The 23,130-nt window shown below is 46.4% G+C and overlaps 2 protein-coding genes across 3 annotated transcripts in view; one reads left to right on the forward strand and one right to left on the reverse strand.

Annotated features, from left to right (window-relative positions):
• LOC103678388 (neuroblastoma breakpoint family member 6-like) overlaps positions 1–11,317 on the forward strand; it is a 64,507-nt gene extending 53,190 nt beyond the window's left edge. The window contains exon 24 of the mRNA XM_040626716.1: positions 10,886–11,317. Within this exon, the coding sequence (XP_040482650.1) occupies positions 10,886–11,145 (260 nt within the window). The 3' untranslated portion in view covers positions 11,146–11,317. The remainder of the gene's footprint in view (positions 1–10,885) is intronic.
• Positions 1,425–8,550, reverse strand: LOC121102022 (neuroblastoma breakpoint family member 4-like). 2 transcript variants are annotated; one of them, XR_005834027.1, is made up of 3 exons: positions 7,123–8,550; positions 4,710–4,924; positions 1,425–2,640 (listed from the first exon to the last, which is right to left on the reverse strand). XR_005834027.1 is itself a non-coding variant. In XM_040626850.1 (2 exons), exons 1-2 carry the CDS (start codon positions 7,355–7,357, stop codon positions 4,719–4,721), a joined length of 441 nt encoding a protein of 146 aa, XP_040482784.1. In that variant the 5' UTR covers positions 7,358–8,550; the 3' UTR covers positions 4,469–4,718. The 2 variants fall into 2 exon arrangements, 1 of the variants encoding a protein (XP_040482784.1); XM_040626850.1 differs by lacking the exon at positions 1,425–2,640 and having other exon boundaries at positions 4,469–4,924.
• Positions 11,318–23,130: the final 11,813 nt, after the last annotated feature.

Below are 23,130 nucleotides of genomic sequence, written 5' to 3' on the forward strand. Positions count from 1 at the left end.
GAGACTCTCAAACTTGCACTGAGCCCCACACTGGGCTCAATCTCACGACTGAGATCATGACCTGAGCCGAAATCAGAGTCGGGTTTAACTAGAGAAGCCACCAGGCCCCCAAACCAGTTTCTTAACTCTAGCATGGTAAAAATATGTCTTACTTTATATGGCATGGTGGTCAAGGTATTTATAATTGAACTGGAGTCACTTTTTCAGATGGCAATCAAGGGGTTGAGTGACAGAAAAGCTCGCTTAATATTATCCATACAATATACAAGCGTGATGCCTCTGTGGCCAACTGAAAACATCCCCAGACCGATATCTGCCAGTCTATTTGACTTTTGTACTTTCTCTTCAAGTCAAATTGTTCTCCACATCTTAATCTCTTCTCCTTTCACTCTCTTCTTACTTCCAATTGTTTCTGCCCTAAAGAATCAATTTCTTTGCTTACTATCTCTTCCTTTTCTCCGATGTCTTCACCATATATTGCTAGAATCTTCCTGTTTTTCCTTTATTTTGTTTTTCTGTTTCATTTGCCTTTTCCCCTTCCATCCCTTACAGGTGGGGGAGGGGGGAGGCAGGGAGGGCCAGAGGGAGAGAGACAGAATCTCAAGCAGGCTCCACACCCAGCACGGAGTCTCAGTAAAAACTCATTGTGCAAGTACTTTCTATTCAGCCACGATGTCCGTGTGTGCAGGTAGTAGAAAAAGAGTATTCAATACACAACACTCAGGGAGTCCTGATTCCATCACTAGGAGTCTTTGAAGGTGAACTTCACCCAACGAGAGATGACTGGGAAATTTTGGCTTTCGAACAGCTGGTCACTGTTGAATAGACTCAATTGTAGATGTAAAACAAAAATCTGGGAGTGGAGCAGGTGGGAAAAATAGGAATAAGCAGCATCTGTTTCACTGGGTGGAAACAATAGTATACGAAGAGTCAGGTTAAGACGGAGGTAAAGAGAAAATAGAATAATGTCAAACGTTTGAGGTTGAGGGGTCACTTACAACTTAGAAACTGAATGTGAAAAGTTTGACAAGCTAATACGGAACCAAAGATGTCCAAAAACTTTTGGTGCAATGTTCAGCCCTACCTCTACAACCTTCTTAAACACCACACTCACATATAGGCACACATAAGAAGAAAAGAAAGCAAATACCACAGAACGACAAACAGATGAAATTTCTCCCCCATAAGTTAACTATAGCCTAAAAGAGATGGAGACTCAGTGTTAAATATGGCGAGAAGAACCAAGACGATTTACTTTACTGTATACCCTGATACATCAAATCAACCATGATAGTAGGGATTAGAGCACCAGATGCAAAAAACACACGAGTCGAATCGTTGAACGCTACATCAAAAACTAAAGATGTACTATATATTGGCTCTTTGAACATATTAATTAAATAAAATTCACAAGTGCACAATGATTGTCAAAACAAATACTTTAATGATATAGAATGGGGAGGAAATATTCTTTTCCACAGCACAATGCCAGCAAATACACATTGTATAGGAAGGATAAAGTTAGATAGAATTCTTCCAATGTACAAACACAGATGCGGTTATGATGCACCACAGGGATCATTAAAGATGGCAAAATTTTAGAAAAAGACTTTAGAGAAGAAGATCTTCATACATTCTCAGAGAACCCCTTGCCAAAATGCTAATTTTAGGAAGAAAATCATGTGTCCTGCTATGAACAGATCTGATAGGCCCTCCATAGCAAAGTAACCAATGAAGCTGTCACAAGAATGGTGATGGGCAAACTTGGACCCTCTTGGTCTCCGGGTGGGCTGAGCTGGGACACACACAGCGTTAACTATGGAGTGTCCTGGCCAGAGGGTTAGGCTGAATTTAGTCAGGAGGAAATGATCAGACAACTTCAGGATGTAGACCCTTAAGCCAAGACATCTGACTGTCCCCTACAAACAAGGAAATGTCAGCACCAGCAGACACAGCCACCTAAGGGTGAGGAGATGTTTTGGGTTCAAAAGGACTAAAAAAAAAAAAAAAAAAAAAAGGAACACATTCTTTTTAGTCCTTTGGAACCCAAAATATCTCTTCTCGCTTGTGTTGTCTCTTCTATGTGGTGACACTGACTGTTTGAAGAAAGTCCAGTCATCTTGTTCAATGATCTACATTCTCAAGTTGTCTGGTAACTTCCTCATGCTCAAATTCAGGCTAAACCTTTCCAGCAAGAACACCGCATAGTTAATGCTGTCTGCTCCTAGCGCAGCCCATCTGGTGGCCCAGAATGTCCAGTTTGACCTGTGGTCTTTTTCCATGGTGCTCCTGACTCAGGTTCTCTGCAGGGTGGAATTGAGAGCAGCAAGACTTAAGGTCTGTCAAAACTGTGTCATCTAGTCAGGCATTGGTCTCCTGAGGGATTTCTCACAACTGGAGCTGAAGGCTAGAATCTCTCTCATCAAAGCAGTCTTTTGCAGTCAAAATCACAGAGAATGGCTTGTGATTGTGATGTTGATTCTCAGCAAAGGATCCCACCTGTGCTGTGTTTGGGCTTTAAGTTGATTTGCTGTTCTAGATTTCTTTTCATCAAGTGGAAAATGATGGGGTTTTGTGATGGGGTTTATGATGGGGTTTTCTTCACATGAGGAATCTCTTAGTTTCTGAAGTACTTGGTATCTGAGAGAGAAAGAGAGAGAAATCAAATGTGAGTCTTGGTCAGATGGCTGAGCCTGGAGGGGTGGCTACCTGGTGACAGATGCCAGGAGCAAGCTGAACCCCTGTCCAGAAGGAGCCTAAAGGGGGAGCCGCAGGCAGCCTGAGGGGGAGAGTGAGAGCCACAGGTCAGAAGTAATACCTCACTAAACTGAGCGTCAGCCTGTGTTGCAGGATCCAGGGACCCCTGTGCTCCCCCACCCCCCAGCAGGAGCCTGGTGATATCCCAGCTCCAGGCTGCTGTGAGCTTTGGCCAGATCCCAACTACCCCTTCCTCAGTAGCCACTTCACTCTTGAGCCCCCTTCATCAGAATCCCAAGTGATGGCTTTCTCACACCTCCCAGAGAGGGATGCACCTAGCACCCAGCACACACGTTCAGAAACAGACTGCTGTAGGAAGGAGGGGACCCTTGGCAGACAAACACACCCCCTTCTCACCCTTGTCCCCGTCTTCTGAGGAGGAGGCCAGGCTATGGAATGAGTCCTAGAATGTCAGAGCCAACAGGGGCCTCAGCCTATCTCCAAGTTCCTTTCTGCCATGTGCATATGAGGACCCCCTAAAGCCATGTGACCTGTGTCTGAAAACCCTGGCCTGAAACCCCGGCTCAGGCCCTGTGCAAACATGTGGGGGAAGGGAGAGGAAAACCTCTGATCTGGAGGTGTGGGCAAGCAGTAGACATTCTTGGTCACTTGGCTGGAGAGGAACAAGCCCAAAGGGGCAGAGGGAAGAACTCAAGGAGGAGAAACTCAAAGGGGAATTCACAAAAAGAGAGCAGGGGTGTTACCATGGCCCTAGTCATTTTCACTCAGGGACGCCAACATTCTCTGAAGGTAATCTCACACAGGATAGCCCTTGGGGCATTTCTAGGACTATTCTCAATGCAGAGACTCACCATACTCTGAAGTGAAAATGAAAAGGCATTCGTTTTAGCTCTCTAGATTCTCATCCCTTCTTTTCCAAAGTTTCCCTAAAGAAAGAGTCTCTCAGTGTTTACCCTGGTATAAAGAAGGACCTGCAAATGGGTTAACATAGGAGAATGAGACCTAAGGTTCTTTACTGAGATGTTGTATAAGGACAAAATTTGATTAAAATATTTTTTCAGTCTGCAGTGAACGTGCAGGGGCTGGAAATCCACCAGCTCAGTGAACTGTCGATTTCATTGTCATAGGAAGATAAGCACTAAATTCTTTGACCTTTGATCAGGGAAGAGATTCTGTTTGAACTCTGGTATCTATTAATATTTATTTTTTTCTTTGTCTTTTTTTCTTTTCATTTTCTTTTTATCTTATTATTCTGTTTCGTTAGCCAGTGATGGTACATCATTAGTTTTGAGGTTGTGTCCAATGATTTATCAGTGACGTATAAACCCAGTGCACATCACAACACGTGCCTTCTACATTATAGGGGCTGAGGAGAAACCTAACTCCAGGCAGTCCGGTGTGGCACTCCCAGCTGTGACAGGTTCTCATTTAGTTTTTCTCATGGAGGCTCTTTCTCCTCAGCTTTAGCACTTCTTATTCACATGGAGAAGTTGAGGGTTACGTGTCCTCCTAGGTCAGATTCCCTGAACGACCCAGGAGGAGAGTCCTTTTGCAAGTGACTCATTAAAACAGTGCTCCTGGGAGGATGAGGCCTCAGAGTTGGGCAAGCAGGGAAGGAAGGCAAAGAAGCCGAGAAAGTGTGTGATTTCCGGCAAAGTTCACGTGTTTGGCGACATGTGTAACTGATGCTGCTCTGCTGAGGAGGGCCATGGGCCTGCTTCCCGTACAGGAGTGGAGGGGAGAGGGGGATCTCAGGACGGCCCCAGCAGGAACACAGCAGAGTTCAGATGCAACCAGGTAATGGAGATGCCAGGGCCGGCAGGGTGGCAGTCCCTAGGGAAACAGACGGAAGCCCAGACAGAGGTAGCACCAGCTGTGGGAGTGACCAAACGAGGAAGACAAGGCAGTGTGAGTGTGTTGGGGGGTGCAGCTATCATCTGAAGGACAGCAATAGGAATCCGTGCCCCAAGAGTCACAGGGGGCGTGATTACCTCCGTTCCCTAAGCCAGAGGGCCACGGAATCTGCATGCGAGTCTCCACCGGCCAAACTGCAGTTTTCTCTTGGGCATCTTCTCTTCCATGACACCTAGGGCTTTCCTGTGGCCAAAGACTTGACACTCACACTGGCTGTCCCTCGAGGCCTCAGCGGCATCGCCCTCCAGCTTGGGAGGGTTCTTCACGCAGAGGGAAGCATCCAAACCCAGCTCTGGAAGGAAAAGCACATCACAGGATCTGTCTGTTATTCATGATCTTTCTGATCCTCCACCCACACTGACGTCAAAGGCTGACATCGGACAGAAGGAGCAAGGCCATCCGAGTGTTCAGAGGGAGGGAAGCCAATGGACACGCTTTGATTATTTCCTGTTTTGTTCATCTCTCTCACACTACCTGTAGGGATAAGAATGCCAGAAGGCCAAAGTGCTTGCAGTTGACAAAAGTGAAATCAGAGAAGCAGAATTGGTAAAAACAGAGTTCCGGAGAAGAGAAGACAAAGGCAGGGCAATCAGGCTGGAAAGAGGCTGTGCTATTGGTGGGAAGAGACTGTAGACATCAGCTAAAGTCAAAGTTGAAGGGAAGCCTTGAGAGCAACCAGGGAAGAGAAAGCTGGGGAGTTGACACAACACGTGTACACGTGGCAACTTCATACGTGTACACTCTGGATAATACAACACGGATTATACATCGTGTATGTGACCTGAGATACAAATGTGTGTGCTGTGATACGTATGTACCTAATTCAGTAAATGATTAAATAGGGATCTGGGGGACACTGGAACCTAATATTCTAACCTCCCTTCTGGTCAGTTGAAATTGGAAAAAATACACAAATCCAAGGACAATGAGAAAGGGGTGGAAGAAACAGGTGACCTGTTCAACACCACGGAGGGATTACAGGGGGGAGCAGGTGGGAACAAAACAGAGTAAAGCCATCTGCCATGGCGTGACAGTTTGTATTCGCCCCCAGTTCATAGGGGTGAATCACAATCCCCAATGTGATGGTTTTGTGGGGTGAGCATCTGGTAGGCATGCCCCCTAGAAGGGATCCGTGCCCTATAAAGGAGACCCCACAAAGCTCCCTCACTCCTGGGAGGACAAGGGAAGAAGGCGGCCACCTCCGAACCAGGAAGGCAGCGTCACCAGGCCCCAAATGTGCACCTGTTTGATTGTGGTTCTACCGCACCTGCAGAACTGTGAGATCACAACTTCTGTTGTTGACAAGGCAGTCTGTCTGTGGCATTTTTTTTCTCAGAGCCAGAATGCACAAAGAACCCGGCATGGAGCCTGGTTTCCTGCTCAGGCCTCTGTGGAAGGTGAGTCACGAGAGAGGAACTGAGCCAAGGGTGGAGTCGGGGCCACGACAGTGGGCGCCATGGAGAAGTGACAGAGAGGCTCGAGGGGAAGACAGTAAGTACGTCAAGTTCTAAGGCCCTTGTCGGGGCTGTGCTTCCCAAACACTCCCTGAGCTCTTTCTCTGGGGCCTCTCCCGGTGCCATAGTCTGCTGCTTATGTCACCTCCACCTGGAACTCGTCTCCTCATTTCTCAGGTAGTTCTGACAGAGGAGCCCCAGGCCACCCCAGGCTCCAGGAAGGGGCACTGAATGCAGGAGGGTAAGGAACACACGACCCAGGGGAAGGTCAGAAAGCTCAGTCTTCAGGAAATCTGAGCAGAGGTGGGTCCTGATGAAGAGGAAGCTGGGGACGAGGCCCCGAGATGAGGAGATGATGAACTAGACGGAGAATCAGAGGAGAGAGTGACGTGTGCACTTCATGTAAGAAAGGGGCCACTTATGTCCTTAGAAAAGGGAAAAAAGAAAAATAAGTGGGAGACAGTGTTGTGGGGCCAGTATTACCATTGTGACTGTGAGCACCGAACAGGGAAGATTGCCTTGAAGATGTCATAGGAGAGAAAACTGGGCACAGGAGCCTTTCTGAGAAAGCTAGGGAAGATGGGGTCCAGTGAATGTGGAGCCGCTGACAACTGCCCCACCCCCCATGAAACAATGCCCCGAAACCATTTGCCGAGTGCTAAAGCCCCACAGCGACCCACAAATTAGACATGACAAATTCATAGATGATGTCAAGCAATTTCTGTTGAATCAGGCCCCCCAGAATTTATGCCGTTTCTTCTTTCCCATATCGATGGAATGGAGATACTAGTTTTGCGCTTTCCGATGAAGGGACAGAGGGGAAACTAGGTAAGAGGATGAATAAGTTGGCCACTTAAAGAGCTAGGAAGTTGCAAACCCAGGACCCGGGGCAGAGCTGATACTAAACACCGGGCTCTTGCTGACCTCGCTGGATTGGAGCATCATGGGGTTCGACCTCACCCCGTTGCTGCCTCCAGCTACAAGTCTGTGACAACCAACATAGGGACCAGAACTTCCTACTCCCCGTCCCTCTCACCTTGGAAGAGCGGCCATTGGTTCCCAGAACCCATCTTGGTGTCCAGGCTCCCGATGGCAGAGGAGAGGCCGAGCCTGGCTCTGTTGTCACCACAATCCAACTGCTGTTCCAGCCGCTGTCGCAGAGAATTGGCCACCTGGGTGCTTGGCTGTGTCTGTGCTCCTGACATTTGCACCTTTGCCATTTGGAAACTCACATTTCCACTCGATGGGCCCTGGTGATGGGGAGCCTGCATCGGGGCTGAAGCAAGAAGAGATTTCAATGGGATCCACCCCAGGGCTCCTTAGCTGAGCACTCCCAGAACACCCACGTCTGATGTCCCTTCTGGACTGAGACCCCACCCTGCGAGCAGGTACAAAGGTAGACACCATGTGTATGAAGGAGATGTCAGTGTTGTGTCCGAGCCTAGGGATGCTGAAATGGTAGGTGCCCAGCCTGCAAAGTCCCTGAGGTGAAAATCACCCCTTTCACTCCACCAGGCCTTGGCATGGGCACACGAGTTCATTCCTATCATTCCGTTAGTCGTAACCTTCTTCCTACAGCCTGGAGAGAGTAGGTCCTAGAGAGTTCTCAGGGCATGGGGAGAAGGAGTTGCCAGTGGGAGCTGGGCAGCATTACAGGGGTGCCAGGCAGCCAAGTGAAGAGCCTCCTGGGCACCCCTCGTGACAACAGAAAAGGCCCGGGACCTCTCAGCTCTCATTGCTTTTGTATGGAGCCTCATGGAGACATTGATCTCTCAGAGGGGCTGGAAGAGCTACTGGCTCTGCTCACAGGACAGAGTGACTGACAGGGTAGGAGTTGGCAGATGTGTGGCAGGGTCACAGGGATCTCTGGGGGCAGTCTTGCAACTTTTTTGTTTACATTTACAACTGTTTCAAATAATTTGGTACAAAAGCAGAGAGGACAGGACCAACCCCATCCCCACATAGGCCCTGACAGGACCGAGTGGAGAGTAGTGGGCAGTCTGAGCTGGTGAGGTCTGAGGTCCCATAACCACTGGCCAGGGGTCTTGGGCAAGTGACATGACGTTGCTGAGGCTCGGTTCCCTTGGCTCTCACAGGAGATGCCACACCGGACTGGAGAGTGACCTGTGAGGACACGAGGGGCTCCAGCACAACAGCGCTGCTGCTGAGCGGGCACGGAAAGGGACGTGGCGGACAAACGAAGCAAAGTAACTGTGTGTTTCATTTCTGCTTCCTGAATTGCTGTAATCCTGAGGAGGCCTTTACTTCTTGGCCCCTCCGAGAGGAATGGGAAACAGGGGAGAAGGTGGTCCTAGGGTGGAGAGACTGTTAACTGACCAAAAAGATGAAGGAACAAAATGTTTCATGGCCAATTTCACTAGACAACATTGACACAGTGAGGAACATCATAGACTCCTTGCTGCTCCTACAAGGTGATTTGATGAGCAAGGAAAGTCGGCTAACAACGCAAGCGCTTCTCCCAGAAGCAAAGTCGAGTGTAGCCTGAGTGGGAAGAAATGAGAATTGTGTTAGCCTGCACTCCTGTGCGAGTGTGACCCAAGGGGTCTTGCTGAGCAGGCAGCACTTTTCTGAAGATTCTGAGGGGAACAACTCTGCTTTGCTTCAGAATGAGGCCAATACCCACGGCAGGTGCACGGACCGTGACCATTTACATGACATTATGCTACTGAGAGCAACACTTGACGGGGAGAAAATCACTGAAGCTGCACACAGGGTGGAAAGGACACCATCCGTGGAGGATGGAAAACCAGGGCTAGAGCTTCGGCTTCACTGAAACCACGGGGTCCAGCTAGGACTGGGTGCTCAGGATCTTCTATCTAAATGCTGAGCATTCTGGGCTCCCCAGAAGCCAAAACTTTGAGCTCAGCAACAATATCACAGATGCTGCAAATATGGAGCACATGCAAATCTGTGTGGAGAGCCAGAAGTTTGCAGGACACTACAAATGTCAACTGTAGATATCTGGGTAACAGGACTCTTTCTTTTCTCTCCTTTTTCTTTCTTGCTTTCTTGCTTTCTTTCTTTTTTTGTAAGAACCGACTTCTGCTACTCATGAGATTCTATTGCCAGTTGTATATCTGTTGTAGTGTCCTGCAAACTCTCTGGCTCTCCACACAGATTTGCATGTGCTCCATATTTGCAGCATCTGTGATATTGTTGCTGAGCTCAAAGTTTTGGCTTCTGGGGAGCCCAGAATGCTCAGCATTTAGATAGAAGATCCTGAGCACCCAGTCCTAGCTGGACCCCGTGGTTTCAGTGAAGCCGAAGCTCTAGCCCTGGTTTTCCATCCTCCACGGATGGTGTCCTTTCCACCCTGTGTGCAGCTTCAGTGATTTTCTCCCCGTCAAGTGTTGCTCTCAGTAGCATAATGTCATGTAAATGATCAACGGTCCGTGCACCTGCCGTGGGTATTGGCCTCATTCTGGAGCAAAGCAGAGTTGTTCCCCTCTCCAGAATCTTCAGAAAAGTGCTGCCTGCTCAGCAAGACCCCCTTGGATCACACTCGCACAGGAGTGGAGGCTAACACCCAATTCTCATTTCTTCCCACTCAGGCTACAATTCGGACTTTGCTTCTGGGAGAAGCGTTTGCGTTGTTAGCCGACTTTCCTTGCTCATCAAATCACCTTGTAGGAGCAGCAAGGAGTCTATGATGTTCCTCACTGTGTCAATGTTGTCTAGTGAAATTGGCCATGAAACATTTTGTTCCTTCATCTTTTTGGTCAGTTAACAGTCTCTCCACCCTAGGACCACCTTCTCCCCTGTTTCCCATTCCTCTCGGAGGGGCCAAGAAGTAAAGGCCTCCTCAGGATTACAGCAATTCAGGAAGCAGAAATGAAACACACAGTTACTTTGCTTCGTTTGTCTGCCACGTCCCTTTCCGTGCCCGCTCACCAGCAGCGCTGTTGTGCTGGAGCCGCTCGTGTCCTCACAGGACACTCTCCAGTTGGTGTGGCATCTCCTGTGAGAGCTGAGGGTGCTGAGACTCAGCAATGTCATATCACTTGCCCACGACCCCTGGCCAGTGGTTATGGGACCTCAGACCCGCACCAGCTCAGACTGCCCACTGGTCTCCACTCGGTCCTGTAGGGCCTATGTGGGGATGGGGTTGGTCCTGTCCTCTCTGCTTTTGTACCAAATTATTTGAAACAGTTGTAAATGTAAACAAAAAAGTTGCAAGACTGCCCCCAGAGATCCCTGTGACCCTGCCACACATCTGCCAACTCCTACCCTGTCAGTCACTCTGTCCTGTGAGCAGAGCCAGTAGCTCTTCCAGCCCCTCTGAGAGATCAATGTCTCCATGAGGCTCCATACAAAAGCAATGAGAGCTGAGAGGTCCCGGGCCTTTTCTGTTGTCACGAGGGGTGCCCAGGAGGCTCTTCACTTGGCTGCCTGGCACCCCTGTAATACTGCACAGCTCCCACTGGCAACTCCTTCTCCCCATACCTTAAGAACTCTCTAGGACCTACTCTCTCTAGGCTGTAGGTAGAAGGTTACGACTAACGGAATGATAGGAATGAAGTCATAGGCCCATCCAAACGCCTGGTGGACTGAAGGGGGTGATTTTCACCTCAGGGACTTTGCAGGCTGGGCACCTGCCATCCCAGCATCCCTAGGCTCGGACATAACCCTGACATCTCCTTCATACACATGATGTCTACCTTTGTACCTGCTCGCAGGGTGGTCTCTCAGACCGGAAGGGACATCAGACGTGGGTGTTCTGGGAGTGCTCAGCTAAGGAGCCCTGGGGTGGATCCCATTGAAATCTCTTCTTGCTTCAGCCCCGATGCAGGCTCCCCGTCACCAGGGCCCATCGAGTGGAAACGTGACTTTCCAAAGGGCAGAGGTGCAAATGTCTGGAGCACAGACACAGCCAAGCACCCAGGTGGCCAATTCTCTGCAACAGCAGCTGGAACAGCAGTTGGATTGTGGAGACAACAGAGCCAGGCTCGGCCTCTCCTCTGCCATCGGGAGCCTGGACACCAAGATGGGTTCTGGGAACCAATGGCCACTCTTCCAAGGTGAGAGGGACGGGGAGTAGGAAGTTCTGGTCCCTATGTTGGTTGTCACAGACTTGTAGCTGGAGGCAGCAACGGGGTGAGGTCGAACCCCATGATGCTCCAATCCAGCGAGGTCAGCAAGAGCCCGGTGTTTAGTATCAGCTCTGCCCCGGGTCCTGGGTTTGCAACTTCCTAGCTCTTTAAGTGGCCAACTTATTCATCCTCTTACCTAGTTTCCTCTCTGTCCCTTCATCGGAAAGCGCAAAACTAGTATCTCCATTCCATCGATATGGGAAAGAAGAAACGGCATAAATTCTGGGGGGCCTGATTCAACAGAAATTGCTTGACATCATCTATGAATTTGTCATGTCTAATTTGTGGGTCGCTGTGGGGCTTTAGCACTCGGCAAATGGTTTCGGGGCATTGTTTCATGGGGGGTGGGGCAGTTGTCAGCGGCTCCACATTCACTGGACCCCATCTTCCCTAGCTTTCTCAGAAAGGCTCCTGTGCCCAGTTTTCTCTCCTATGACATCTTCAAGGCAATCTTCCCTGTTCGGTGCTCACAGTCACAATGGTAATACTGGCCCCACAACACTGTCTCCCACTTATTTTTCTTTTTTCCCTTTTCTAAGGACATAAGTGGCCCCTTTCTTACATGAAGTGCACACGTCACTCTCTCCTCTGATTCTCCGTCTAGTTCATCATCTCCCCTCATCTCTGGGGCCTCGTCCCCAGCTTCCTCTTCATCAGGACCCACCTCTGCTCAGATTTCCTGAAGACTGAGCTTTCTGACCTTCCCCTGGGTCGTGCGTTCCTTACCCTCCTGCATTCACTGCCCCTTCCTGGAGCCTGGGGTGGCCTGGGGCTCCTCTGTCAGAACTACCTGAGAAATGAGGAGATGCAGTTCTCAGGTGGAGGTGACATAAGCAGCAGACTGTGGCACTGGGGAGAGGCCCCAGAGAAAGAGCTCAGGGAGTGTTCGGGGAAGCACAGCCCCGACAAGGGCCTTAGAACTTGACGTACTTACTGTCTTCCCCCTCGAGCCTCTCTGTCACTTCTCCATGGCGCCCACTGTCGTGGCCCCGACTCACCCCGCTGGCTCAGTTCCTCTCTCTGTGACTCACCTTTCACAGAGGCCTGAGCAGGAAACCAGGCTCCATGCCGGATTCTTTTGCATTCCGGCTCTGAGGAAAAAAATGCCACAGACAGACTGCCTTGTCAACAACAGAAGTTGTGATCTCACAGTTCTGCAGGTGCGGTAGAACCACAATCAAACAGGTGCACATTTGGGGCCTGGTGACGCTGCCTTCCTGGTTCGGAGGTGGCCGCCTTCTTCCCTTGTCCTCCCAGGAGTGAGGGAGCTTTGTGGGGTCTCCTTTATAGGGCACGGATCCCTTCTAGGGGGGATGCCGACCAGATGCTCACCCCACAAAACCATCACATTGGGGATTGTGATGATGAACTCCCGGAGCTGGATCACTGAGTCAGAGAAGGGGACCTGGTCATCTATGCCTCTTGTTCCATACTGTCTCCTCCTTATGAAGGCTCCGCAGCAGGGCCTGAAGATCACTCATTTAAGTACTCTGAATTCTCTCTCCTCATACCAGCATCTCTCACCCTCTCTCCCACTAGGGTTTTCTTCTTTTCGCCCTCTCCTCCTTCTCACTTGAGGAACTTATAAAGGGAAGGGTAAACAAGATAGACAAAGTTTGAGTGCTCGCTACGGACAGAGGTGAGCAAAAAGACATGGAAGGGGAATTTCTTCATTTTTTCTTCACTTTCCTCAGGTCTTACAGCCCTGAGAAAGCCACTGCTTCCCTCAGTTAGATGGAATCTTCTGTAAGAATCAACAAACTAACAATACTGCTGACTTGGAGACTTTTTGGCCTGCTTCTGGGGGAGATCAATGGACTTAACAATTTCAATTATCTTCCACAATGCTCCCTGGTGCTAGATCAAACTGCCTCCCTGAACAAACATTCCTCTCACCAGGGTGGAAGTTCACAAACTTTTTGACTCGGTTTATTCCCCTCCCCATCCATTTGGTTCCCCTGTCAAAGGATGCCCTTGCTTTCCACCATTCCAGAGCGGACTTGCTCAGTCTTCCTTATCCAATTTCATTCGAAGTATGAAAAAATATTTATTATATATTAGAGATGCATTCTTATGGACTGACCAGTTTGTCAATTTCTGCTGGTCCTAAATTTCATACAGAAATGCAAGAAACTCAGAATAGCCAGCGATCTTGAGATGAACAAAGTTGTAGACTCATGCTGAAAGACTCACATTAATCAAGACGGTGTGATACTGGCATAAGGATAAACATTGGGATCGATGGAATGATTTAAGAATCCACAAGTAAACCCTAACATGGCTGAAATCCGTTGATTTTTGACAACGAGGCCAAGAAAATTCAATAGGAAAAGAATAGCCTTTTCAACAAATGGTGCTGGAACAACTGAGTAAACACATGCAAACAAACTAAGCTGGACCTCTAGTAAATATCATACACAAAAATTAACTCAAAATGAATCACAGACCTAAACGTAGGGGCTAAAACTGTAAGACTTTTATTTTTAATTATATTAATTAATTATAATTATTTTGACAGAGGCGCAGAGCACATGAACAGGGGAGAGGCGTAAAGGGAGAGGAGAAGCAGTCCCCCACTGACTCTGGGATCATGACCTGAGCCCAAGGCAGAGCGCTTACGACTAGGCCACCCAGGTGCCCCAAAACTATCAGACTTTAAAAAGAAACCTTCAGAGTAAGTCTTTTGTTCTTGGATTGGGCAATGATTTCTCAGAGAAGCACCAATACAAAAGATTGATGTGTTGAACTTCATCAAAATTAAAAGCTATTGTGTTCAGAGAATGCCTTGAGAAAAGCTGAAAGGACAGCCCAGAGAATGAGAAAATATTTGCAAATCATAAATCTGATAGGGGACTTGTATCTAGAATATTTAAAACTCTTACAATTCAATAATAAAAGACAATTCAACAAAAATGGGCAGTTACAAGAGACTCTTTTCCAAAGAAAACATACAAATGACTAATAACACAGAAAATCATTAGGGAAATGCAATTTCACCCACTAGAATGGCTAAATAAAAAGAGCAGACAATAACAATTTTTGGTGAGGATGTGGAGAAATTGAAATCTCATACACTGGTAGTGGGAAAGTAAAATGGTGTAGCCACTTTGGAAAATGGTTTGGCAGTCCCTCTCAATGCTAAAAATAGAGTTACCATATGACCTACAGATTTCAATCACAGCTATCTACCGAGAAATGAAAACATATGCCCTGAACTTGTACGTGAATTTCATTGCAGCTTTATTCATAATAAAAAAAAAAGGAAATTACCCAAATGTACCACAGCCAACAAATGTATAAACTAAATGTGATCAGCCATACAGTGCAATACTCTTGGTAATAAAAAGCCACAAAGAGGCTCAAGAAACAGGCTACAATATGGTGGAGCTTCAGAAACATTTTGCTAGGTGAATGATGCCAGGCACAAAGATACCTATCGTGTGAGCTCATCTATATAAAATGTTTAGTCAGGTAAATCCAGAAAACGAAAGTAGATTAGTGGTTGCCTAGAACTAGGGAGAGCAAAAGGGGGTGGGGGAGTGGAACGGTGTGTGAGTGCTAACTGGTACAGGTTTCTTTTGGGATAATGCAAATGTTCTAACATTAAGGTGATGGGTGCAAAACACTATATACTAAAATCATTGAATGGTGTACTTTAAAGGGGTGAGCTTTACAGAATATACATTTATCTCAGACAGCTATTTCTAAGAAGTGGCTGCTTTTCTGGGAAAACTGACACCACATTGTTCTGTTCAGTGCCCTCAAAAAAATTGACGTGTAATGCATGAAGGAATATGGAGATGGACTGGCCTACAGGGTAGCTAGTAATAAAGCTGGAGACAGAGAGGGGCCAGGAAAGAGGAGGACAGCATAAGGGGCGGGGGAGGGATGATAAGAATAGGCAGAAGATACCCCCAGAAATGAAGCATAAATGCGTCCTAAGGTTGAAAGCCGGGCAGGAAAGGGAGAGGAAATGTGGGAATGGAATTTGCAGGGTATCTTTACGCTATAGGAATGGAGGTGGGATGGTTCAGAGAAAAAAGCAAATAATTAAAGAATAAAAACTTCACTGATTGCTATGTGTATCATGCTGTGTAGAGCTGATGGGAACCTCCGTGAAAGTGTCGAGCACTGTAGATAATTGGGAAAGGAATCATGCTGCTGTTGCCAAATTTGTATCAAAAGCACAATTATAATGCGATTCTACAATATGACCAGAAAGATAATAAGTGTGTGACCTTCTTAACAAAGCTGTGAATTAACATGAGGTAACTTTTAGGAAACTGCTTTATTTGTCTAGCAGAAATCACGTTTATTCCTATTTGTATATCTTTGCCTCTCAAGAAGGGTATTTTTAATTTCTAAAAATGTCTTCCCTAAATTAAAGCTTTTAGAGATGTTGGATCTGAAATGTGTCCATTTTTAAATGAGGATTTTAAAATAAGAAACTTTGTATCTATAAGACGACACACACACTCAGTGGAGGCACACACTGTCTCCCAAAGTTCAAAGCATGGGTGAGATACAGGTCACACCACTATTAGCCTGTCCCTGGCAGGTCATGGCCTTGCCGACTCAAGAGCCCACCTCCTCCTCACAGTGCGTCACATAGGGTAGAAAAGCCCGAGACAGATCAGCTGCGATATAGGGCTTACTCATCTGTACAGATGTTAGATGATGATAGTTATAATAATTAGCATGTGTAAAGAGGCTTTGCGGTATAAATGCCACCACCGTGCATTTGATTTTCATTTAATTTTAATCTTCAGAGAAACCTCTTCTTTCTCCCCCAGGGGAGAGAATCAAAATTTAGGAATGAAGTGAATCTCTCTCAGTATGTAAACATACCTAAACCTCTCTCGGTCTAAAAATGAAATCCATTCTTTCTTCACGTGCCCCCAGCCAACTCATCTCTCTCCTCCTGAGGAAGCTTTTTCAAAAGCAGCTCACACTCATCATCTCCCCTTCTTTTGCACTCATTTGTTTCATTTCCCTGTGTAAGTGTGTAGTGTGGCAGGGCAGGTCACAAGCTGACAGCACCTGGGGAGCACAGTCAGGCGCTCTGTACAGCTTGGATCATGCCTGGTTATTAACACAACTTGTGGGTTTAACAGAATGAGTCGCAGCCACTCAAGTCAGCGGGCAACCTCTGGGCAGGCAGTCTGGCTTGGAAGCTGTAGCATTCCTCTGAGCTTCAAGGAGCTTCCAATTCTTGGCTACTTCCCCGTCCTTCCTCTCTGAAAGGGAGGAAGAAAGGAAAGAAGGAGGGAGGGAGGGAGGCAAGGATCGTTTCAAAACAAAATCATCTGACTACAGACTCCATTCTTTTTCCTTTTATTAGGATCCATTCAACTCACTGCTGTTGGGGCTGCTCAAAAAACAGAGACCCGCGTTTTTGCCACTTTAGATCTAGCTTTGTAAGAGAAGAACTCTTTCCCTCACCTCACCTCCTATCAAAGTACCTACCATTCCTCCATTGAAATTTCATTAACGATCTAGATCTTGGAAGATTTTCTGGGACGAAGAGAACACAAAAGTGGAGCCTATCAGCAGAGGTGAGCCAGCAGAAGGGAAGGGGGTTTGCCCCAAGGCATGCTTCACCTGCTCCCCAGTGCTCCCAGGAGTCAGTCCTGGTCACTTACAGGAGAGGAAAATGGGGTGAAAGAAGGCCATGAGTGAGTTCACAGCCTTGGTACACAGTGAGTTCTCTCTCCCCTCCCAGCTGCACGAACCATATTTCCTGTTCTCTTATGTGAAGTGTGAGCTTGGCACTCTGTGAAGACGCAGTGCCCACTTTCAGCCAAGCAAAGCGGCCTTTCCTCCAGATTGACATGGCTGTGCCTCTTCTCAGTGCTCTGCTTCTCCAGCTGCAGAAGCAGGGCCCGGCTCCAACCTCCCCAGATCCAGAGAGAATGAACCACTACGAGGCTCTAGCAGTCCACGGAGTTCCCAAACTTACCAGCGTTTCAAATCTAAACATAGCTACTACCACTTCCTGCACTTTCCACCCCGCTTCCTATAATTCAGGCTGCTGAACAATCAGTACCTCCTTTGACAACAAAGGGGGACAAGTGTGAAAACCAGGAGTAGGCGATGGGCAAACTCAGAAAGTAGGTGGAACATTTCTCTGATGTGCCATCTCGTTCCTTTCTCCTGCTCCCTCTCCTGAAGTCAGCAAAGAGTCTGCAAATAGTCATGTGTACGTGAGTGTGAATTTCAAGTTCTCAAACGGTAGCTCATAGGGACTTGATCTTTCCTTATAAAATAAAACAGTTTTGGCCACCACGAGAAACAGCTTGTCAGGCAGGTAGCCAAAGGACTTTTAGGGACCACGGGGTCCTTCATCTGACCATCCCACACAGAGAGCTCCTTCGAAACATGCACAGAGCTGGACCAGGCGGGCGTTGCACGAGACAGAGTCCACAGTCATTCATTTCAGGGACTTCCCAGCCAGCTCCTCTCTGGTGGCTTTGCTGTCATCACCCACCTACTTAGGCCAGACCTGGGGACACTCATGGGTGACGGGAAGGCTGGTTCAGGGAAGTGGAGGACAGGCTGTGCTGATGATTTATTAAACGCTGTGGCTTCTTCCTCCTCCACAAGGCTCCTCATCAGAGTGCGGCTTGGGTCATGCTGGGCACTCAGCAGCTTTGTGAGTGGGTATCGGTTGTGCTTCCTCCCCTTTGCTTTCGATTCAGTGCTTTCCTGTTGCAGTCTGAGCAGTTCTATTTAACCACAGCCCACAGCAGCTACCGCTGCATGCAAACTGGGTCCATCGGGGGCAAGTGTGGGCAACCCGAGGGGAAGAAAGGGCTGAGAGGTGAAAAGGAGAGTGGTGTAAGCCAGCTGGAAATGAAGAAAAAATTCCCAAGATAGAATGCCATGATGAATAACAATCCAGAAAACATTCCAGTAATTTAAAAAATATGTTCAGCTCACATTCAGCTATGGTAAAAGTCAATCCTGATCTAAGTTAATCAGCTCAAATATATTTTCATTGGAACATACCTTTGGAGGTATTTTCAAAGAAATAAGAAATCTATAGGTGAGATGAGGTGAACTGGGGTTTTAATTCAGAAATAATTTAAAATTAAGTATCCAATTCAGGTCTGATTCGGAATAAGATAAATGACAATTTGGGGTAGAATTCAGAATTAGACAGGTTTGAAGCCCAGGCAAAGGAACAAGAGTTTGTGAAGGCCTAGAAGCAAGAGAAGGCAGCGTGTGTTTGCACCACGGGAGGCCAGCATGAGTGGAGTGCAGGCTGATGGCAGCTAGGCAGGTGACTGATCGTGGAGAGCTTAGAGCCATGCTAAGACGTTTGGACTCTAGCCTAAGGATAGTGGGAAGCACTAAATGATTTTAAATGGAGGTGAATTTACCAGAAGTGCATTTATAAAAAACCTTTCTCGTAGCTGGTGAAAAATGATCCAAGGGGAGAAAAACTAGAAGCAGAGCAGCAAAGACTTACAAAAGTCAGAGGTGACTGCTTAGGCCAGGTGAGGATGAGAATAAGTGGGTAGATTCAAAGAAGTCGATTTTACTGGACTTGGTTATTGATTGAATGGAGAGAAGTGAGCAAAGAGAAATCAAAGATGAATCCTGTTTCTAGCACTAGGGCAACTGGGTGGATGTTGTGGCATATATTAGGAAAAGGAACATCAGAAGAGGAATAGTCTGAAAAGTGAGTTGATTAATATGACTTAGGAATATCCAATCAGAGAGGTTCAGAAGGTAGTTGTTATATTAGTGTGGAGTTCAGGGAGATGAGATTTGGGAGTCAGCGGCATATACTCTCATAAAGCCATGGAAGAGGAGATTTCTCAGATGAGGTGTAGAGGAAGACAGGCTGGACATAGGACAGGGTCTGAGGAACACCAACACCTAGGAGTTGGTAGAGAGTTTACAAAGGTGCCTAGGATCCATGAGGAAGGTAGGGGAATAACAGTGTGTGGAAACCACAGGAGAGAACGGTGAGTCTATCGAGGAGATTGATGGTGTCGCTTTCTGCTCGAGTGTCAGTAAGACAGATGATATCAGCCACCGGGTTTAGTAATGGGGACATTACTGTCCTTCATGAAATCCGTCTGTACAGTGGGAGTCGGTGCCAGATTAGTCTGTGTGTGAGAGAGGGAGAAGTGAAGAATTAGAAATAGCAAGGCATGCGACTGTTTCCTCTCCTCAAATGCCTTCCCGCTTTACCTACTTGGTAAAATCTTCCTCCTTCCAGGGTAGGGGTGAAGTGAAGGATATGTTATAAGCAAGCAAACACAAATCAAAAGGAATATTTTCTTTTCAGATGCAAATTCAGCCAGGGCTGGAATCGAGAAGTGGGTGACTCCATTCTCCACCAGACAAGAACTTTCAACCAATAAAGGAGGTCTGTACACTCCCTGGTGCCAGTGTGGGGTGTTGGTCTACATTAAGCCAAGAATGTGAGGCAATTCTTGAACAGGAAGAGGTTTAGCTGGGATGGGACGAGGACTCTGACTTGAGGGAGGTGGTAGAGGGAGTGGAGTGGGAAACAGAGTAGTTTTTTTTTTCAAAGAGCAGAGCTAGCAATGAGCTGACAAAAGCAGAAGGGATTGAAAACTATACCTGAAAGCCGTTCTACCCCATCTCTAATTACAGTAAAAGCACACAGAAAAAAGGATCAGATTCAGAATTGCACCACCTCTTGTACCACCTAATGGGGAGAAAAGACTCACCTCAGGACTCTCTTGCCACAAGGACCCCCGCCTGCACTTTTCTCTTCAAGCAAAGAACAGCTATTCTAATCACGATGAGAAAATTTATCGGTAAGATGGGGATAGTGGCTATCAACATACATGATAACATGTGAAAAAGCACCTTACATGCTATTTAAGAACAGTTCGGTTTGCCTGGGTGGCTCAGTCGGTTAAGCTCAACTCTTGATTTCAGCTCAGGTCATGATCTCAGGGTCCTGGGATGAGCCCCGTTGGGCTCTGCACTGAGCATGGAGCCTGCTTGATCTCTCTCTCCCTCCCTCTCATCCCTCCCCACTCCACACTCTCTCTCTCTCTCTAAAAAAAAAAAAAAGAATGCAAACAATGAATCATGGAACACATCACAAAACTAATGATGTACTATTATGGTGACTAACATAACATAATTTAAAAAATTAAAAAGTAAAAATAATTTGAAAAGAACAGTTCAAATGTTAGCTGCTGATGTTCTTACAAGGTATACAAGCACAAGCATATTTTTAAACAAATTTGAATAAGAAATATTAGATACAGATGACATTTGCTCTGAATGACACAGACGCATGTTATGGCAGACGTTTTTAGACACTGTTGGGAATCTTTCTTTGGACTTAACCAGTCATCTTAAATGGAAAGAATCAGCCCTGAACAACTTACTTTCTTCATGCTTAAAGAAAATTATTTAAGAATTGGTGCTTTGTGAGATCTAAAAATCTGGGGTTAAATGGAAAAACATGGCCAGAGGTTTTTGGTTGTACAGGTCAAATCATTAAACTGAGATTAAGGAAATAGCCCAAATTATTTTCCTCAGAGGACAAAGAAAAGGCAAACAATTATTTTAAATGAGTGTATTTTTGTTATGGTATTTATTTATAGCAATGAGATTTGCCTTGTCTGTCACATAAAGACCATAATTTTTTAAAAGCTCTTCTCTTTTCAGTATAGTTGTTTTCCAAACACTACATTAGACACTTTGAGGAAGTGGCAGTCTTCAGACTGGAGTTTTGCTGCCCTCTTCTGGGAACATGAAATCATAGCCCGAGAAATAGCCCGAGAAATGGACCTGAATACTGCCACACAACCAGACCAGGCAGAAAACGGCCCCATCAGTAATAAAATGATCACAAAGGAAGGTCGTTAGTTTCCAGAGGAACGAGCAGAATTGCATTGATGACCACTGCTTTCCTTGAACAGTTAGAATAGTCATGATAATAGTGATACACTGTGGTACTTAGAGATCCCTTCATGGCTCATAAACTCATGACCGTTATTGCATTTTTACCTGCTTATCCTCAAAGTAGCACACTGAAGTGGAACGGTCTCATTCCCACTTTCCAACCATAGGAATGAGGCACATGGTACCTGGTAACCTTAAGCACAGCTACAGACTGGCAAGCTGGATTTAGAAACCAAGTCTCCTGGCTCTGGGTTCAGTATTTTCCAGCCTTCCCCACCACGTTCCCCACAGACCACTGCTGCATGTGACGGCGGTAGTTTGTCTCTGTTGAGGTTTCATATAAATCGCTATCCTTTTCCAGTAATGTCCATTTTACACTACGCTGTTTACCTAACTGATGAAAATAAATATACTGTTCTGTATAATTCTAGCAAGGCTACACTGTTATTGCAGCAAAAAGGACAAAAACAAACATATCTACATAAATCCCACAAGCAAGTGGATGGGCTGTAGCAGAACTTCTTAAACTTTTGCTCAAAAGTTCTTTAGTGTTTGTTTTGTTTTAAGAATCTTCCAAAGCAGACTTCTGCAATAATAAGTCCCAACTCTGCTATGGGGAAAACTGAGTTTTGAGAAAGATGAAAGAAAAAATAATGATGAAAAAAAAAAAGATGAAAACAACCAAGAAAAACCAGCTCGAGAGTCAACGTACTTTCATTCTAAAGTTCTAACTGTGCAAATAACACGCTTTCCATATTAATGTAAATGGCCGAACAAAAGGCATATAAATATGCTCTTCAGTCCTCACTTTTATAGGGCTTACTACCTGCCTCTGCATGCCCAGCCCAACAAACCTCACTGCCTACCCACACTACTTGCAAGGGCGTCACTGGGAGTTTGGCAGGTGCAAACTGCCATCAGTTGCTCACAACTAAGCCTTAAACCAGTTTTTTTTTAAGTTCTTTTTTTAAGATTTTATTTATTTATTTATTTATTTATTTATTTATTTATTTATTTATTTATTTAGACAGTGCACACAAGCAGGAGAGGGGCAGAGGGGGAGAGAGAGACTCTCAAACTTTGCACTGAGCCCCACACTGGGCTCAATCTCACGACTGAGATCATGACCTGAGCCGAAATCAAGAGTCGGGTGCTTAACTGACGAAGCCACCCAGGCCCCCAAACCAGTTTCTTAACTCTAGCATGGTAAAATATGTCTTACTTTATATGGCATGGTGGTCAAGGTATTTATAATTGAACTGGAGTCACTTTTTCAGATGGCAATTTGGCAAGGGGTTGAGTGACATGAAAAGCTCGCTTAATATTATCCATACAATATACAAGCGTGATGCCTCTGTGGCCAACTGAAAACATCCCCAGACCGATATCTGCCAGTCTATTTGACTTTTGTACTTTCTCTTCAAGTCAAATTTGTCTCCACATCTTAATCTCTTCTCCCTCTTCACCTTCTTACTTCCAATTGTTTCTGCCCTAAAGAATCAATTTCATTTGCTGTATTATCTCTCTTCCTTTTCTCCGATGTCTTCACCATATATTGCTAGAATCTTCCTGTTTTTCCTTTATTTTGTTTTTCTGTTTCATTTGCCTTTTCCCCTTCCCATCCCTTATTTAAGGTGGGGGGGGAGGGGGGGAGGGAGGAGGGCCAGAGGGAGAGAGACAGAATCTCAAGCAGGCTCCACACCCAGCACGGAGTCTCAGTAAAAACTCATTGTGCAAGTACTTTCTATTCAGCCACGATGTCCGTGTGTGCAGGTAGTAGAAAAAGAGTATTCAATACACAACACTCAGGGAGTCCTGATTCCATCACTAGGAGTCTTTGAAGGTGAACTTCACCCAACGAGAGATGACTGGGAAATTTTGGCTTTCGAACAGCTGGTCACTGTTGAATAGACTCAATTGTAGATGTAAAACAAAAATCTGGGAGTGGAGCAGGTGGGAAAAATAGGAATAAGCAGCATCTGTTTCACTGGGTGGAAACAATAGTATACGAAGAGTCAGGTTAAGACGGA

Source organism: Ursus maritimus, unplaced genomic scaffold, assembly GCF_017311325.1.
Source record: "Ursus maritimus isolate PB19 unplaced genomic scaffold, ASM1731132v1 scaffold_12, whole genome shotgun sequence".
NCBI lineage: Eukaryota > Metazoa > Chordata > Mammalia > Carnivora > Ursidae > Ursus > Ursus maritimus.